Source organism: Mus caroli, unplaced genomic scaffold, assembly GCF_978045245.1.
Source record: "Mus caroli unplaced genomic scaffold, Mus_caroli_1 scaffold_3, whole genome shotgun sequence".
NCBI lineage: Eukaryota > Metazoa > Chordata > Mammalia > Rodentia > Muridae > Mus > Mus caroli.
In genome coordinates, this window is record NW_028227258.1 from 74,083,689 (window position 1) to 74,101,635 (window position 17,947).

Below are 17,947 nucleotides of genomic sequence, written 5' to 3' on the forward strand. Positions count from 1 at the left end.
TATTTCTGTAAATAGGGAAAAGAACAGAGGGGCCTTCTTGCTCCCATCCCCAAACATCAGGACCTGTCCCTGGGAAGGCTAGCACCTACCCAGTCTATCCTGACAAGAAGAAAAGCTGCACTGTGCCTGAGCTCCCCAAAATGCAAGCACTTGGGAGAGGCAGAGGGGTGGTGTGGACAGCGGCTGCTCTCAAGGCTCTTTATTGGTGTTTTAGAAAAAAGGCCTCTACCGTCAAGGTGAAAACTGGACAGGCAGAAGCAGCACTCTGAGGCTCAATACCAATAAACTTTCTTGAATCTTCGAGTCTCCTGGATCCCCATGGCCTCCATCACATCTTCTTCTAATGTCTTTAGTCGGGGCACATAAGTTCTTTCAAGAGCATCTTCCACTGATGTGTCCTTGGGGCCATCTGTTGAATCAAAGAGTTTACCAACTCTCTATTTCTTCAAATGCCCTACAACCAAGCCCTGCCCACGTTCCTAGCCCCAGCAACTTAGTTTTTCCTCTCAAACCTCACAGCCCTACGCTCTTCCTGCCCATCCTCAACTTACCAGTCCATGTTTCAGGGACAATGCCATCTGCTCTAGGAAATTCAGGTTTGGGGATAATTCTCCCAGATCTTGTAGAGACTCGAACACGTTCTCCTGCCTCAGTAAATCTCCACTGGATCTCAGTGGGTTTCCTGGTGGGTAAGAAAAAAAAAAAAAAGAATCTAGTTTGGAGCCTGTGTCACCCTGCAACCCAAAAGTGAGTGAAGGCAGTGGTTGAGAACCTCTGGGATTTTGTCTGTAGCAGGGTTACTGACAGAATTGTGTACAAGAAACAGACCTCTGGGGGCTGGTGAGATGGTTCAGTGGGTAAGTGCATGGACTGCCCTTCTGAAGGTCTTAAGTTCAAATCCCCAGTAACCATATGGTGGCTCACAACTACCTGTAATGAGACCTGATACCCTCTTCTGGGGTGTCTGAAGACAGCTACAGTGTACTTACATATAATAAATAAATATATCTTTAAAAAAATTAACAGACCTCTGAGTTCCAGCATATTCAACACATTAGTCTGATGTACCCCACACCTGTCTGAACTCTCAATAGTTAGAAGTCCTTTGACCAGAGGTCCCTATGCTTGCCTGTCCACAGGATCCACTAGCTTGACCTGGTGATGAAGCAAGGGAGCTTCACTAGCGATCATGGTCCCTCGGTGGTCCTTGGTTCTGCCAATGTAGCGGTAATGCTGTCCAAGAGAAGGCAGATCAGAAAACAAGTGTGATGGGGATTTGCCCACTATTGCTTAGCATGTCCAAGTTGTACAAGTCCAGTTGTACAGCCTGCCCCTCCGCCAGTTTCCTGTCTCCCCATGCTTCTCTTAAGGAAAAAGGGAGAAATGGGGAAGACTTCTCAAGACTCACCGTGTTCAACCCCTCCAGGACAACCCAGTTTCGCTGCCGAACAACTTGGACTACTTTGCCTTGCTTCCCAGCATCCTTGCCTTCTAAGATTTCTACCTGTAGGAAGATGAGATGCAAGGACAAGGGCAGGAAATTGTTGCCCTCTAGCCTTCCTGTCCCTCTGTCTTGAGGTCCTTACCATGTCTCCACAGAATAGGTGCCAGTCTTCATCAGAGATGGGCTCTACCACTACTGGGCGCCGCCTGCTCCATGGAGGATTCTTCCTTTTGTCTGCTATGGAACCTGGACGGCTCATTCCATAGCGGTAGAAGGGGGAGAGAGTGGCTTTGGATGCCAAGGCCAGCAGGGCTGAGAGCCGCATAGCTAGATTCGAGAAATCTCACCAGGGAAACACTCAAAAACTTTGCCAGCTAAGTCAAGAAAAACAGAATGAAGATTTGAACAAGGAAGGAATGTTTAGCTGGGCGTGGTGGCACACGCCTTTAATCAGCACTTGGGAGGCAGAGGGAGGTGGATTTCTGAGTTTGAGGCCAGCCTGGTCTACAAAGTGAGTTCCAGGACAACCAGGGCTACACAGAGAAACTCTGTCTTGAAAAACCAACAAAAAAAAAAGAGAGAGAAAAGGAAGGAATGTTTGCTTTTTGAGACAGGGTCTCACTATATATATCCTTTGCTGACCTAGAACTCATTGTGTAGACAAGGCTGACCTCGAACTCACAAATCCATCTCCTTCTCCTCCCCCCTACCCCCCCAGTGCCAGGACTAAAGGTGTATAGCACCATATCAGCCCCAGGACTGTTATTAAAGCACTGACTTCATCTCACTGACACTCCTCACAGGCTATCTTTACAAATGAGAAAACAAGGAGGTAATGTAACTCTCATCCATGGGAACATCAGTATTCAATCCCTCCCCCCATATGTCTGACTTATAAGTAAAAAAGCTCATGAGACCAGGGGCTACACTATCTAGCTTGGATTGATAGCTATCTCAGGAGACCTTGGCACTGAAGATACTTAAGACAGTTATTACGTGAGTACATGAACATTAGAGCAGGAGGAAAACAGGTAATGGAAGAAAGTACTAGGACAGTCCACAGGCAAGCAGTCACAAGACAAGTGAATTGCAATAGCAGGGGTAAAAACAGCTGTCGGGTGGTCCTGGCTTGCTTATGAAAGGGACTGTTTGGTCTCAGATCCTCAGACCTTTCTCCCCATCTCCCCTCCACGTGTTTCTGACCGGCCTCTTCTCTTTCTGTTTGTCCTTCTCTGTCCCCTCTTTCTTCACCTCTACTTCCTTCTCAACTCCCTTCCCATGCCCCCAAATAAACTTTATTCTATACTAGACCCACTGTATGGCTGGTACTTTGGCGGGGAGAGATGCCCACTGAGGTACCGCCTCCCACCACCACATCTTACTGCGCTCTTCAAAACATATCCTTGGTCTTCATAAAAACATCAGTCTGAGCTATAATGAGAAACCTATCTGAATGAAACCAACGAAGTAAAATCGATCAATGTAGAATGCTAGCCTAGCATGCAGTAAGCTTTCTAAAACAGTTGCTACTGGCGTGGTACCATGCTAAATAGCATCTCACGGAAGCCTAACAACAGCGATGAAAAGTTGCCCATAATCTCGTCATGTTTTATGATTTGTATGTGTGTGTGGTGCTGGTGATCAAACTTGGGGATTCACATATAACAGGCAAGCATTTTACATAAGTGAACTATTACTCCTTTTTTATACATTTCAGGATAGGAGATGGGAGCAAAGTCAAGTGTTACCATGATGCTAGAGAAACACGGGGTCTATTTCTATCTAGATCAAATACACGACTACTAAGCACTACTACCTGACAAGTCGAAAACTGAGAACTCAGGAAGGGATGCTATCATCAAGATCCAGGAAAACCTTTCCCTCTCCTAGCATGCAGCATCACAAGTGTGTAGGGGGAGGGAGGGCGGAGGGTGTCTTGCTTGTTTTAAAAACTCCGTTAGGCCCCCACTCCATCTTTCCCTTTGGTTCCCTACACAACCTAGATGCTAGCGTCACTTCCGAGGTGGGGCTGGCTTTCTTCTCAGTACAAGTCCTCAGGTCACCGCCTCAAGTAATTCCCTTGTCAGACTCACCCCGTTCTGCGGATAGCTCCAACCTCCTAGCAAAAGAGAAGCCCAAGCCCCAGTTTAAAACTAGGAAAAGAAGTCCCTTCGCTTATCCACCTTCCGACCTTCCGGGTCGCTGAGTAGCCTCACCTCCCCGCAACTTTCTTTCCACGTGCGTTCTCTACGTCCGCAGTCCCCACCCACCGGATTTTTGGGAGATGTAGTCTAATTGCGGAAAGGAAGGCTCAAAACAAAACAAAACCGAAGCGAGCCTCCCAGCGTCTGGGAACTCTAGTCCGTTGCTACAAAATGGGCAGGAAACAGGAAATTTAGCCAATCGTAGGAAATCCAGACTGGGAAAGGCATGTCGGGAATTGAAGACGAAAGATATGCTAATTTGCTGCGTAAGTGCGTACGCGCTCTTCGTGGAGACCACTGGGAGTTGTAGTTCACAGAGAACATGGCTCCATTTTCTTGGTAGTTATGGCTTCCTATTCAAAGCAAAGGGTATCCATTTCCAGGTGAGATCACCTTTATGTCCTGGCTCTTCTCTGCTTGAGGGACCAGGTCGCGGCATATTAAAAAACCGCCTCGCCTTTGCAGAGAAAAGAGTGATATTATATTAGCAATCACTCGTGTGAAATGTACTGGAAGATTTCGACCGTGTCCACCTGTCCTCTCACCATCCCTGGACTGGCAGGCATCCCTACCAAAATTTAGCAGAGACCAGATCTCTTATCAGCTCGCTATTTGACTCCACTCACCTTTCTGCTCTGATTAGACTAAGTATGTTTCCTTTCATTCCTGAGTTTGCTGATGACTACGAGCTTTGAAGCGGCTTTCCCCTATATCATACCCCTACAGTTTGTAATGTTAGAAACTGCATTAGAGCTGGGCGTGGTGGCGCACGCCTTTAATCCCAGCACTTGGGAGGCAGAGACAGGCGGATTTCTGAGTTCGAGGCCAGCCTGGTCTACAAAGTGAGTTCCAGGACAGCCAGGACTATACAGAGAAACCCTGTCTCGAAAAACCAAAAAAAAAAAAAAAAAAAAAAAAAAAAGAAACTGCATTAGTGGGCAAACTAACCTCGCCTGGCCTATCCCTAAACCAGCAGCCCAGCAAGATGAACTTAGAATAACAGCAGTCCTCTATCTTCTCAGCTGCTTTTGTTTTCTGAGTGGTGCATGTAGCCCAGGCTCACCTCAAACTTGCTAGTTGGCTTCTGCCGTTCCTTCCCAGGTGCGAGAGCTAACCATCAAATCTGGTTTTATATGATGCTCCAGACTGAAGCCCTCACTGCATAACCCAGGCTTACTGCATGCTCAGTAAACATTTATCTTAAAAGCAGTAATTCTTACCTAAAAGCCTTTTATTTTTTTAAAACAGGTTCTATGTACACTCTGGCTGTCCTGGAACTCATTATGCAGACTGAGCTGACCTCCAATGCTGGAATTGAAGGCGTGCATCTTTATGCCTGGCAAAGACCTTGTCTTTGGACTCAGAGCTGACTTGTGGTCGCCAACCTAACTAGCATTAAATGGTAACCTCTCCTCCCTACATTTGACTTGCTCTTGAAGGTCTAAGACTTTTCTAGAACCAAACTCTTCTTCCTAACACTTTGAAGAGACTGAGGCAAAAGGATTATAAGTTTGAGACCAATAAGAAGATCCTACTTCAAAAACAAAACAAAACAAAAAAACCAATCAGGAATGGCTACAGCTGAAACTCAGCACTAGGAAGAGTCGGTTGAAAGTTCTGTACTACAGTTAGTGTGTGTCCTGGGCTATATGTGACCCCGTCTTGACAAGTCATGTATTCCCCATGACTATACTCCATTTCTCTTTTCTGAAGTACACATGAACAGGAAACTGAATCTTCAACCACCCCTGATTATATATATACTGTCTCATGCATATCCCAGGCTACTCCAAACTCCAAAGCTTGCTGCACATCTGCAGATGACTTTAAAGGACTTTTTTTTTTTTTTTGGTTTTTCGAGACAGGTTTTGTTGTTGTTGTTGGTTTTGGTTTTTCTAGACAGGGTTTCTCTGTGTAGCCCTGGCTGTCCTGGGACTCACTTTGTAGACCAGGCTGGCCTCGAACTCAGAAATCTGTCTGCCTCTGCCTCCCAAGTGCTGGGATTAAAGGCGTGCGCCTCCATGCCCAGCTACTTTAAAGGATTTTTTAAAAAAAGTTTCTTGGAGGGGCTGCTGAGATGGCTCAGTAGCTAAGAGCACTGACTGCTCTTCCAAAGGTCCTCAGTTTAAATCCCTGCAGCCGCCAGGCGTGGTGGCGCATGCCTGCACGCCTTTAATCTGCGAGCAGGGACTGAGTGAGCAGAGTTGACCAGAGCAAGTGAGCCAACCGCAGCTAGCAGAGATCCAAAATTAAATTCCCAACAACCACATGAAGGCTCACAACCATCTGTACAGCTACAGTGTACATATACATAAAATAAATCTTAAATAAAAAAGTTCCTTGGGCTGGTCAGATAGCTCAATAGAGGCTCCTACCTGCCTGACCTGGGTTCAATCCTGGACTTGCACATGGTGGAATAGAAACTGATTCCTGCCAATTGTTCTTGGTGGCACAGCTTCACAAATATAGTAAAGCTTTAGAGTTGTGATTTGCTTGCATATGTGTATTACATGTGTGCACGTGCCAAGGGAGATCAGAAAATGGTGTTAGAGTCCTTGGAACTGAAGTTATGGATGATTGTGAGCTTTGAACCCAGGTCCTCCGCAAGAACAAGTGCTCTTAACTGTGAACCAACTCTCCAACTACTATATAGTCTGGATTTTAAAAAAAGATTTATTTTATGTATATGAGTACACTGTTGCTGTCTTGAGACACACCAGAAGAGGGCATCAGATCCCATTAGAGATGGTTGTGAGCCACCATGTGGTGACTGGAAATTGAACTCAGGACCTCTGGAAGAACAGTCAGTGCTCTTGACCACCAAGCCATTTTTCCAGCCCCCTGAATTTCTTATTTTTATTACAAATCATTTTTAAAGACTTTTTACTTGCTGGGATTGGGAATTTAGCCCAGCACAAGGCCCTGTTTTTAGTTCTCAGTTCTGAAAAATATGTCTTTTTGTATATGCTTGAATGCAGACACCAGTGGCACCACACACCTATGGAGCTTAGAAGTTCTATTCCAGGAAATCAGGTCTCTCCTTCCACACTCTAGATACACGACCAGAGCTGATACACGACCAGAGGAGTCCCCTGTCTGCATTCCAACTAGCCTAGTAGTTCACCCAGCTTTTTTGGACTTGGGAATAGAACTCAGATAACCTGACTTGTGTGGCAAGCATGACGTTCTGATTCTCCTGCTTCCATCTCCAGAGTATCGGGAATTTCTACAAGTGGTGGAATTTCTCCAAGTGGTGTGTGTGTGTGTGTGTGTGTGTGTGTGTGTGTGTGCGCGCGCGCGTGCGTGGCTGGAGTGGGAGTAAAGTGTTCAGCATGGCCATTTTGTATAGCCCAAGCAGGCCTTCCCACTGTTGGAAGTGGATTAGTGCTACCGTACCTGGCTTAGTGTGTTGGACTATTCGCTGGTGAGAAGGCTCAGTTAGATCAGTTGCTGCTCTTGCATGGCGTGGGCTTGACTTGCCAAGACCCATACACGAACTTAAAACCTCCAGTTCCAGGGGTCCTAATGGCCTCTTCTGACCTCATCAGGTACCAGGCTTGCATGTGGTGCACATACATGTGGACAAGACACTTATAAAACATAGCTTAAAATGTATAAAGAAGTTTTAGAACCTCCAAGATGCTTGCAAGGGTAGACTGGATGATGTGGGCTTTGTAGGCCTGGTGAGGGAATGGAGGCTGAGGTCCCTGCCCCCAATCTGAGGAAGACATCTAGAGATTGTCTCTTTCCCTTTCTTCAGTTAACCCAGACACTTGAAAAGAATTAGTCACAATCAGGATAGTAATCAACGGCTTTATTTTCCTAGAACTCAAATTTTCTATTATTCTCAGAGCTACACTTCCAAAGCTACAGTCAGCAATTTTTCTTCAGAGCCCAGAGGAGGGATGGGAGTAAAAGACAAGAGAAGAGGGGCATGTAAGAAACCACTAGAAGAGGCTGGAGGACACTTTTCCCTGTATTCTTAGTGGGCTACAAATTGGATGTGAGAAAACACCAGAGACCAACTCTGGAAGAACATCAAAGCCCCATGTCCAAAGAGAAAGCCAACCCGGTCAGAGGCGAGACTCCCTCCTAGCGCACCTCACAAACGGGTCAGCAGTGGGGAGAAAGGAGTAGAGAGGGGAGCACACAAAGGGGCAGGGTAACTTTTTTTCCTTTTTTTCTTCTTTTGTGGGTTGGGTTTTTTTTTTTTTTTTGTAATTTTCTTTTATTAAAAACATGTCCTAAAAAAATGGTCTTTTCCTTTATGTCTGGGTGAAATATCTGACTACAGGCTGGCCTCAAGCATTGGGAAGTAGATGAAGGCAGCAGGTCTCCCCAGGTTATCATTTCTGCCCTGAGATCTAAAGAGACATTTCCTCAATGCAAATCAGTTGATTCTTCAGCTCTCAGCTCCCTCCAGGTCCTAGGCCCAAACTTGGAAACTCCAAAGTCTAGATGTTAAACTACAATTCCTTGAACCCTGGGGTCAGGGGAATAAGTGTACCCAAAAATCAACAAGGATTTATGTGTGGATGGTAGCCTCTCTCCCACACAGTGTCCCGTTTCTTGCATGTAGGCAGATGGGAAAATAGGTGTGGGGGCTGGAGACAGGAGCTCAGGTAGACGATGCCATCCATGAACCCACACTCCTTTATATTCTTTCACCTCCACTCCTGCCCCCTACCCACCCCAAAGGTCTAGAATGCCTGCAGCAGGGCAGAGGTGTCAAGAGGTGGAAACAGCAGCCTAGACCCCAGCAGAAACCCTGGGAAACAAATGTAAGGTGACACAAAGGCCTCATCTCATCCTGGGCACAGGGTGTATATAGGAAGGGAGCTGGAGGTGAGGGCCAAGACACTCTCCAGGAGTGGGCTTAGAGGAGAGAGTGAGTGAGGGAATAGGGTAAGTAGGGTAGGAAAGGGTTCCCAGTTTGCAGGCCATGGCCAGTTTCCCCAGTAGCACCCAGACAGCAGCAGGAACGGGGCAGGGGCTCCTCTTGAAACATTGGTGGCTACAGGCTGCAGGGGAGGGTGGGAGGGGAGATGGGTTAATGGTGTGATCCTGGCCTGGCCTTACCCCAGCCAGTGCAGGTCTTTAGGGAGAGCCCACCCAGCCTCCAATAAGGCTGACCACTGCAGGCCATTCTCCACGTCCTCTTCTCCACCTCCTCCTCTCTGTCAGTAGCTAGGCCCTCCCAGCCCACTGCCAGGGAAGCTCACTCACCTCTCATGATCTCTGACGCCCTGGGCTTCAGCCTCTTCCTTGGCAGCCTCTTCCTCTCCCTCTTCTTCCTCTGCAGGAGGTCCCTGGCCAGAGTCTGGCTCAGAGGGGGTGCTATTCTTCTCCACCTCTACAGGCAGGGGCCTCTCACCCTCCTTGTCCTCCTCCTCATGGTCTCCTGACTCCTTGGGACGTTTAGGGGAGTCCTAAGCAGATATCAGAGGACATGAAGTGAGGCTAGAGACAGAACATTAATAGCTCATTTCCCTGTGCTTCCTTCCACTCCTGCTCAGGGTCTCTGGGTGACATTCATTGCCCCACTATCCTCTTCTATTCTCCGCTCTCAAATGGATTCCCAGAGACCAGGAGCTGGATTTATACTTCAGATCCTGGGCTGCAAGACAGAGCTCAAAAGTGCCGAAGAGCACATGCTGGCCTTTACCTCCAACACATCCCCTGCTCTCCTCTTCAGCGTGCCCTTTTCGTTCTTCTCCTTGGCGGGTTCATCGATGACCAGCTTCCCTTCTTCGTCGCTGCTGCCCTCTGCACTGCCCTTCTTATCACCGTCACCCTCATGGGCTTCGGGCTCCACCTCGGGCTCTGCCGCACAACTCTTTTTCTGGGAGGACTGTGGTGGAGACATCAGAGGCTGAGCGGTACCAGAGGCTAGCCCCTCCCAACCACCCCCTCCGACACTCACTCCTTCTTTTGCCCACCTTTCCCCCACCCCCACCCAGGTGCCCAGTCTCACAAGTGATTTGAGACCCACCTCTGTTGGATTAGCCCTGGGGTTAACCCACAGGCCGGGCAGGCAGGGCTCTGTGCAGGAGGGGGGAGGGCTGGAGCAGGAGGCAAAACCTCGGGTCAACTTCTCCCAAAGGGATCTGGGACCCGTTCCCCACGACCCCCGCTCCCCCTGCCCTCCCGCCTTGTCCTGCCCGGCTCACAAGAACCTCCTATTGGAAGGCTGTGTCCTCTTACTAATGATGGGCCCAATAAAGGCCTGCCCCACTTACCGCCTCCAACCTGTTCTTGCCCTCAAAAACCATTGACAGTGGCCCCTAATTGAAAGTCACCCCACACCCCCTAGCCCCTCTTGCAGAAGTCCCATCTCTACCCCCCCCCCAAAGGCCCTGACATTCTGAAGACTAAGCACTGCCTCTGGGTGAGGCTCCTGGAGCCCACAACACACCTGCTATCCGGGGGCTGCAGCAACAACTAACTGCTCACCTGGTAGCCAGAGGCCTTGACTGTAGGGTTGTTCTCGATCTCCCACAGCCCCTCGCTGAACCCTTTCCTCTTGTTGGGCTTGCCAAACTTCTCCTTGGATTCCTCATAAGGGAAGAGGTCTTTGGGGCCCAGGAATGCCCTGGATAGGAGATAGGAGACTGTGCTTTCAAGCCCCAAGATGCCCCCAAACTAAACAGCCAAACAGCCAGGTTAACAAGTGACACCATCACCCTGTCACCACACTCGTGTTCCCATGGTTACCACCTGCAGCCCACTGGCCCCTCACTCACGTCTCATGGGTCCCAAAAAAAAAGACTTGGTATTTGTTGGCTGTTGACTTCACTGCAGCCTCAGGCATCTCATCAATCTGGGACAAGAAAGGGAGAACAAATGTGAGCAGGAGTCCCAGGCTTTCCAGACTGGGGCAGGGCCACCACCTATACATTTGTATAGAGCCTGACAGCAGGGCTCCAGAGACTACCCAATTTGTAAAATATTTCTAGTAGTACAATTTGTCCAAATTGAGTTAGACAGAAAAGCCCAACAAGCCCAAGACTAGTTCCCTCCCTTTTACCAGAGACTCCAAGGTCAATGCTGTCACTTCTTTATATATTATAGACAGTGCCTTGCTATGAAACCCAGGCTGGCTTCAAGATCCAACTCAAGATCCTCCTGCCTCAGATACAGACCCATGCCAACATACCCATCACCAATTATGAGAGGTCAAGCAGAGCACTTTTCCTCTTCCAATGCCTTCTCATGATCAGGGCCCTCTTTAGTGGCCAGCTTGCCAACCTCAACCCTGCCATGCCACCATCATGCTGCCCAGAAATCATTTCTGACCTGTCAACCCCACCCCCACAACACACTGATAATATCTCAGTTCCAATTTTTTCATTTGAGACAGGGTTTCTTTCTATAACTCTGGTTGTTCTACAGCTAGACCTTTTTTAAAAAAAGATTTGTTTATTTTATGTATATGAGTGCTTTATCTGCATGTACATCTTCGTGTCAGAATCGGGCAACAGACTCATTACTGATAGCTGTGAGCCAGCACGTGATTCTGGGAATTGAACTAAGGTTCTCTGAAAGAGCAGTCAGTGCTCTTAACCCCTGAGCCATCTCTCCAGCCCTATATCTAGCTCTTTAGACTAGATTGGCCTTGAACTCCATCTTCTGCCTCCTCAATACTGAGATTAAAGGTATGTGCCAACACTGCCCAACTACAGTTCCAATTTTACAAATACATCTTATTACTTGCTTGATATTCATATGGATTATCTGTACTAGTGTGTGTGTGTGTGTGTGTGTGCGTGTGTTTGTGGTGGGGGGTAGGTCTTCACCATATAGTTCAGGCTAGTAGACTCATTCTGCTGTCTAAAGCAGTATCCACCACACCCACTCAGGTCTGCTTTCATCTCCAACACACAGCAGAAATACAGTATTTGCTGAATGAACCAGGCCTGAAATCTTAGCAGGCAATGTGGTGCCTTCAGTCTCAGCACTAGGGAGCAGATCCCTGGGTGAGCTCAAGGCCAGTCTGGTATACTTTTGAGGACAGAGAGAACTACAAAGGGAGACCCTGTCTGAAACTCTAAACAAACTACCAACCCCCCCCCCACCAAAATAAATCAGTAAATATGAAATCCTAAGCAATGTGAAGGCTGACGGGGGAGGCTCACGAGTTCAGTTAGCCTGATTAACTTAGCAAGATTTCACAGGAAAACAAATATTGAATCTATGGACATTAAAAGATTGCTCTGATAAGACAAGACGACCAAACAAAACCCTCTTCCTTGGCTCTAAAAGACTTCTGTGAACAACTATTAAGCCAGTCAACTTATTTTACAGAGGAGACTGTGCCCTGAGAAGACATGCCTTTGCCAAGATAACATGGCACATTCTAATAAGGACCAGATTCAGGCCTAGTCTCTCTCAAGGGAAGAAGGAGGGAGGGGCTATTTTTATGTGTGTGGATTTTTTCCAGCATTATTTCTGTGCACCTCAAGAGTGCCTGAGGAAGCCAGAAGAAGAGAGTCTTGGATCCCCTGAGACTGTAACTTGGAGTTACAAATGGTTGTGAGCTGCAGTCTGGGTGCTGGGAATAGAATCCCAGGTTCTCGGCAAGACCAGCCAGTACTCTTAACCACTGAGGCATCTTTTCCATCTAGGCCGAATTTCTTGAGGCAATCCCTTGCCCCAGGAGGAATTCTGCAGTAAAGGAAGCAAGTGTTGAGATCTAAGGTCAAGTTTGAAATCAGAGAGCAACTGGAAGTCCAGGCCATGCCAGGCTGTTGGGGTGAAAACTACAACTCCCAACAATCCTTGCAACAGCCCCGGATGCCCGCCCTTCTCCCAGAGGCCAAGTAGCCATGTTGACTAGGGCTGCAGACCCAGGCCTAAGAAAAAGATCAAACCAGTAATTAGAGATAAAGGGTGCACTAAATGAACAGGGAGACTGAGTGAGTAGAATGAGCTAAGTGGGCATGACTCGGAAGGCCACCTTGCCCCAGACTTGGGGATCTTTGGGCTTCTGAGTCCCTCCCCCTTGCCCCGTGGCCTCAGGGGACTTCGGTCCAGCCCCGCCCCCTCAGAAGGCAAAACTCAACTAGGCCCAGCCCAACAATCAGGAGATGCTGGGGTGTGGGAACCTGATGGAAAGGCACGCAGTTCCCCAACAAACGTGTTCCCCATCACTATGACAACTCAACCCCGCCCCCGGGGCCACTCAGCAACTAGGAATGTGACCACCCCTCCCCCAGGCCTTCCATCTAGGATTGGGGAGGAGGGGACACTAAACAACGCACCCCACCCCCCCAGGCCCGTAGTCTGGCGTGCAGGTCCTGGGCTGTATTTGAAGCTAAGCTAGGACAGGAAGGCGGGTGGGGGTGGGGCAGGGAGGGGCAGGACAAGCTACCTGGCACCAGTTCTCAGATAGCCTCTTCTCAGAGAGCATTAGCAAAAATAAAATAAGGACCTCCAGAGCCTAAGAGTTCCCAGGAGACCGTAGTTAAAAAGACTCTCTCCTGTAGGCCTCTCTGGGGTGAAAGGCCTGACACCTATGCCCGGAAGGGGTGGGGGGCTCAAACTAAAGTGTTGGAGAGCCCATACCCAAGCCAGGGTATTACTGTACTTTTAATCTGGTAATACACGTGAAATGAAAAAAAAAGGGAGAGGTGACTCCAAAAGAAAAGAGGTGGGGGAAGGGTTAGGCTTGAGGCTCTCCAAGAACACAGGCTGCAACAACTGAATATCCCCCCTTCCCATGGAGAGCAAACAAACAGAATCTAAGCCGTGTTGCAGGAGACCCAGGAGGCCTCTAGCTGCCCAGAAACTGGACGTAATGAGACTCACCAACTCCATCTGCCTTGCCAACTTCCTGCAACAGAAAGATTGGGTGTGGGCAGATGAGCTTCTTCCTGAAGAGCTGAAGAGGCTCATCCCCAACTATCCTAACCCTATTCATCTTACAGTAGAGGCATCAGGTAGGGCTGGGGGACAGGAGTGCTTGGTAGCACCCTCCCCCACAAAACAGGAAAAGTCAATTATGTGGCAGCACCCCTACCCCTCAAGCTATAGAGGAACTCTTTCCTGGCACTTGTTCTTCTAAGGTGAGGCTATTAAATCTCAAAGAAGCTCTCTACCTGAATCTGTCTCCTAGGTGGTGCCCTTTCACTATATCCACAGTTACTAAACTCAGTGAGTCAAAGGAAAGTGAGTCAGGGTGGGGCCAGATGTGCTGGGGACCCTACCACACTTCCTCCTCTAGCCAACTGGAGGGAGATTCTGAAACGTCTTAACCATTTGGGCTCACTCCTCTGCTTCTGCCTGCCTCCATTAGACAAGCTTCAAGCACTAGAAATCCCGTCCTGTTAAGGGTAGAATCCTTTGAAGCCATTTAAAGTGTTCAGAGGAGCAGGGAGATCTGAACACAGGTCCACACCACTCAGAACCCAAACAGACATTTAAACTGAGCAGTGGTGGCGCACGCCTTTAATCCCAGTACTTGGGAGGCAGAGGCAGGGGGATTTCTGGGTTTGAGGCCAGCCTGGTCTAAAGTCAGTTCTACAGAGAAACCCTGTCTCAAGGGGGAAAAAAGGGTGTGGGAGGAAGGTCAGGCATTAGGAAGGCTAAGGAAAGATAAGAACAAACTAACTTGGGCTGTGGTGGTACACACCTTTAATCCCAGCACTTGGGAGGCAGAAGCAGGAGGATTTCAGAGTTCAAGGCCAGCCTGGTCTACAAAATGAGTTCCAGGACAGCCAGGACTACACAGAGAAACCCTGTCTCAAAAAAAAGAACATACTGAGGGTCAGACTGATTTGACCTAGGAAAACTGGAATGTCCAGGATAGCAGGCAGCTCAGAGATTTGGGCTAGGGAATGTGCAAAGCCCAAGGGCAAAAAAGGTGAGGGGGCAGAGGGAAAAGGAAGGTTCTAGGATGCTCAGGAACTAGAGTCCTCTCCAGGACTGGGGGAGGGGAATCTCAGGGCTGGGGCAGTTCACTGCTAACTGCCTGGAGATCCTCCAGGAAGTGAGGGAGGAAGAAGAGAGAAGATGGTTTCATAATACATTCTTCTAGTCAGGTCCTGCTATCCTGTCGCCCCTATGACTTCAATCTCCAACCCTGGACCCTTTCAGTCTTTTTCCTGAAACCCATGTTCCCTAGCAGTAGCTAGGTACAAGTGGTGGCCTGCACAGTGGCTGGGGATTCTGGTTACACCCTGGAGCAGACACCAGGCTTCCTCCTCCGGACTCAGGAAAAGCTAAAACAGGTTCTAAGGAATCGGGGGTGGGGAAGACCACAACTCGGTTTTGTCCTTTTGGAAGTCAAGGGGAATGCCTTAGAGGTGATAGCCTGGTGTACCCCTCTTAAGTGTCACAATGAAGCCAAGTGTTGGGGTGTCTCTTTGAGACCCATTTACAACTTCATCTCAAAGGTCCAGGCTTCAATAGAAAGAAATTGCCTCTCTCTCCTGCCCATCTCTCCTAGACACTCAAAATGAAAAGAAATAGATGGTATATCTACTCCAAGGGCTATCCTCTACCCAAGGGACACCAAAAATCAGAGGGACTTGTTCATGGGGCCCCAAAATCTCAGGGAATAAGGCATACCAGAAGGTTCTGTAAATCAACGTTCCATAACTACTTCTCTTTCCTCAGACAAAGCTTACCTCTGAACTTTGTCTCACCCCCAGCAGGGAGCAGCAGTAGAAATCTGGGTCCAGCTCTTGCCCTCCCTACCAGTGCCTTGGCATCTGGACCAAGAAGCCAATGGATCAGAGGATGCAAGGTAATAAATTACATGTGTTTACATGACACACATACACTCCAGGCCCTCTAAGCTTCTGGAAAGAGTCTGGCCTCTCTCTCTGCACTGCACTCCCAGGCCAGACCCAGGCCTTACTTGACCTATTTTAAAGTTTCAGTGAGCAAGGCTCAGGCAAGTGGGATTGAACACACTCCTTGGGACGGAGGGAGAGAGAGAATATGGAGGGCCACTTGAGTTTTCTCAAATATCAAGGTGGCCTGACACCCTGAATAGGAACGAAGACAGCATGGAGCCTCAGAGTCATACTGAGCCAGATGAACAGTCAGCCATACTGTAAAATTCACAAGGCAATCCTGCTTGAGACCCCTCCCTCCAGGCCTTTCTGCCCCATGATTTCTTTTACACAAGTTCCACACCCTAAGGGGCTGAGTCATGCCCTCACTCGGAATCAAGGGCCCCCTCTACACTCGTTTTGAAAAATTCCCAGAAGAAACCCTCCCCCTAACACACACACACACACACACACACACACACACACACACACACACACCTTTTTCTGGGAGGGAAGGTGATAAACACAGCAGGCTTTCTGCCCCACCCTCCCACCTGGCCAGGTGCTGGAATGGGGAAGGCCCTTCCCTTGGCGGGTTCAAACAACCACATGGCTGACACCGTCCTCCCTGACTGGAGACGCTCACTAATGGGAAGCCGAGGAAACTCCAGCGTCCCACAATACCCCACACCGCGCTAAGGTCGTGTGTACTGGATTTCCCAAGCACACGGGGGCCCTGCTGCCTCCAGTTCCAAGTCTGAGCTGGAGGCAAATGGAGGGATGTTCTTGTAGAGCTGGGGGCTAAATCGGTTATGGCAGAGTCACCAGGCCAGGCAGACCATTTTTGAGTAAGTCGTCCCCAAACATTTCACGACCCTCCCAACTTCAGAGTTCCTACCAAAATGCTCCAAGAAAGTTTGTGAGTCGCCAACTCTACATCCACCTAACCCTCTGTGGACTGAGACCCCTCGCACACGTACGTCCAGCCAGAGAAACCTGAACTGGAGGCAACTATCAATGGTGACTCGGGGCTCAAGCGGGGCTCCGCGAAGGGGCTGGGACTCGCGGCGGAAGAAGGGACACACCATCGGGCCGCTCCCCCCCCCCCACCGGAGCCCGAAGCCTCGGCCGCTGTGAAGGAGGGGTGAGGGCGAACTGAGCACGCGGCGCTGCCCGCCAGGTGCCGGCCCCGATCGCCTCCGTTATGTAAGCCGTGGTGGGCTCCCGCCAGCCAGAGCAGGCCTGGCACCCCTGCCCCTCCGCCCGCTCCGCGCTCGGCGGCCGTGCCCTCCCGAGCGTTATGCAACCCGCAGCAGGGCCCGCGACGGCCGCGCCACTCACCCGGGCCGGCCAGTGTGGGTATCCTTTCATCTTCGCAAACACCAGGTCCCCGCACTTGTACTCTTTCTGCCGGTTGGATCGCGACATGGCGGGGCCGCGGGCGCCCCGGGCTCCGCGCCGAGCCGGGAAGCGGGAGCCCAAGTTTGCGCGTGCGGCGGTTGCGGCGCCGCTGTGCTCCGGCCCTCGCGCGGCCCCCGCCTCGATGCCGGCCCCCGACGCGAGCTCCGGGGCAGCCACGGCGTCTGCGCCCGCGCGCCTCTCGGACAGGGCCGGGCGCGGTGGACAACGCACGGCTCCGGGAGCGCTCGCTCGTGCGGTTGTTTGTGTTTGAAATTCAATTGCTCCCTCCTCGGCGCGAGCGAGGCCGCTTCCTCCACCCCCCGCGGCCCACTCCTCCCCTCACGCTCCCGCCCGCGGCGGTTCGATGCGCGCAGCCAATCGACGCCTACAGCCTGCCCCGGCCTCACGCCCAACCTGGAGGCCGCCAGGCGGGGCTCAGAGGCACAGGCTTGAAGAGCCGAGTGCCGAGCGCGCCGAGCGGGCTTTGTGTGCGGGCGGGTGGTGGGTGCCAGCCCAAAAGGAGCTGGCGCCCGCTGGACAGGCTGCACGTGCCCCTCCCCAGGCTCCGCTGAGCGCCCTGGCCAGGCGGGGCCTACTGTGGCCTGTCTTGCGCTCTGTCCCCCCTACCACGTGCCATGTCCCAACCCACGTATTTGCTCTGCGTCTCTGACTTCTAACTAGTTAGACCGCCAAGGCAAGAGGTGTAGCCCCACACCCACACAAACTCCGGGCATCCACGTGCTTCTGTTGGCGGCGGTGTAAGAGTTCGAGTCCTACCATTTCTGTCTACTATACGCAGCTGTATCTGGACTTTCACCAATTACCCTCACTAGAATAAGGAGGTCCTAAACGATAAAGACAGTTGGATACCACTAAATCTACTTTGGAGATGTTTAGTATTACTTTGAGAGGACTTTAGCAAAGTGGAGTCTTTGAGAATGTGTCTTAAGACTGTATTTGGCCTGGGTTATATTCTAAAGAATGATGTGCCCAAAACTTGATCTCAGATCTTAAACCAAACAAGATTTTGTTGTAATTACATCTCTGTGCAATGGGTTTCTTGTTGTTTATATCTAATTGTTTTATATTTTATTTTTATTGAGCCAGCCTTTTGGGGGGGG

At 49.9% G+C, this 17,947-nt stretch overlaps 2 protein-coding genes across 12 annotated transcripts; both read right to left on the reverse strand.

The window, feature by feature from the left end:
• Positions 1-184: 184 nt before the first annotated feature.
• On the reverse strand, positions 185-3,880 carry Mrpl24 (mitochondrial ribosomal protein L24). 6 transcript variants are annotated; one of them, XM_021157308.3, is made up of 7 exons: positions 3,661-3,859; positions 3,538-3,563; positions 1,587-1,818; positions 1,409-1,504; positions 1,130-1,233; positions 552-682; positions 185-409 (listed from the first exon to the last, which is right to left on the reverse strand). In XM_021157308.3, the coding sequence occupies exons 3-7, from the start codon at positions 1,767-1,769 to the stop codon at positions 273-275; spliced, it is 651 nt and encodes a 216-aa protein (XP_021012967.2). In that variant the 5' UTR covers positions 1,770-1,818; positions 3,538-3,563; positions 3,661-3,859; the 3' UTR covers positions 185-272. The 6 variants fall into 6 exon arrangements, with proteins under 6 accessions (XP_021012967.2, XP_085691907.1, XP_021012966.2 ...); XM_085835781.1 differs by having other exon boundaries at positions 3,715-3,849; XM_021157307.3 differs by lacking the exon at positions 3,538-3,563 and having other exon boundaries at positions 3,661-3,880.
• A 3,567-nt stretch (positions 3,881-7,447) lies between these two features.
• Hdgf (heparin binding growth factor) lies at positions 7,448-17,202 on the reverse strand. 6 transcript variants are annotated; one of them, XM_085835777.1, is made up of 7 exons: positions 16,767-17,202; positions 10,392-10,468; positions 10,102-10,240; positions 9,641-9,710; positions 9,314-9,499; positions 8,875-9,077; positions 7,448-8,669 (listed from the first exon to the last, which is right to left on the reverse strand). In XM_085835777.1, the coding sequence occupies exons 2-7, from the start codon at positions 10,396-10,398 to the stop codon at positions 8,663-8,665; spliced, it is 612 nt and encodes a 203-aa protein (XP_085691903.1). In that variant the 5' UTR covers positions 10,399-10,468; positions 16,767-17,202; the 3' UTR covers positions 7,448-8,662. The 6 variants fall into 6 exon arrangements, with proteins under 6 accessions (XP_085691903.1, XP_085691905.1, XP_085691904.1 ...); XM_085835779.1 differs by lacking the exon at positions 16,767-17,202 and adding an exon at positions 16,536-16,556; XM_085835778.1 differs by lacking the exon at positions 16,767-17,202 and adding an exon at positions 16,324-16,479.
• Between the last annotated feature and the right edge of the window lie 745 nt (positions 17,203-17,947).

Coding starts and splice junctions, on each gene's coding strand:
- Mrpl24 (XM_021157307.3), bottom strand. CDS start 1,769: ATGCGGCTCTCAGCCCTGCTGGCCTTGGCATCCAAAGCCACTCTCTCC. Junction 1,234..1,408: donor TCCTGGAGGGGTTGAACACG/GTGAGTCTTGAG, acceptor TCTCTTGGACAG/CATTACCGCTACATTGGCAG. Junction 683..1,129: donor CTAGTGGATCCTGTGGACAG/GCAAGCATAGGG, acceptor CTTACCCACCAG/GAAACCCACTGAGATCCAGT.
- Hdgf (XM_021158448.3), bottom strand. CDS start 16,853: ATGTCGCGATCCAACCGGCAGAAAGAGTACAAGTGCGGGGACCTGGTG. Junction 10,469..16,766: donor ACCCACACTGGCCGGCCCGG/GTGAGTGGCGCG, acceptor TTCTTGTCCCAG/ATTGATGAGATGCCTGAGGC. Junction 9,078..9,313: donor GAGCAGGGGATGTGTTGGAG/GTAAAGGCCAGC, acceptor ATATCTGCTTAG/GACTCCCCTAAACGTCCCAA.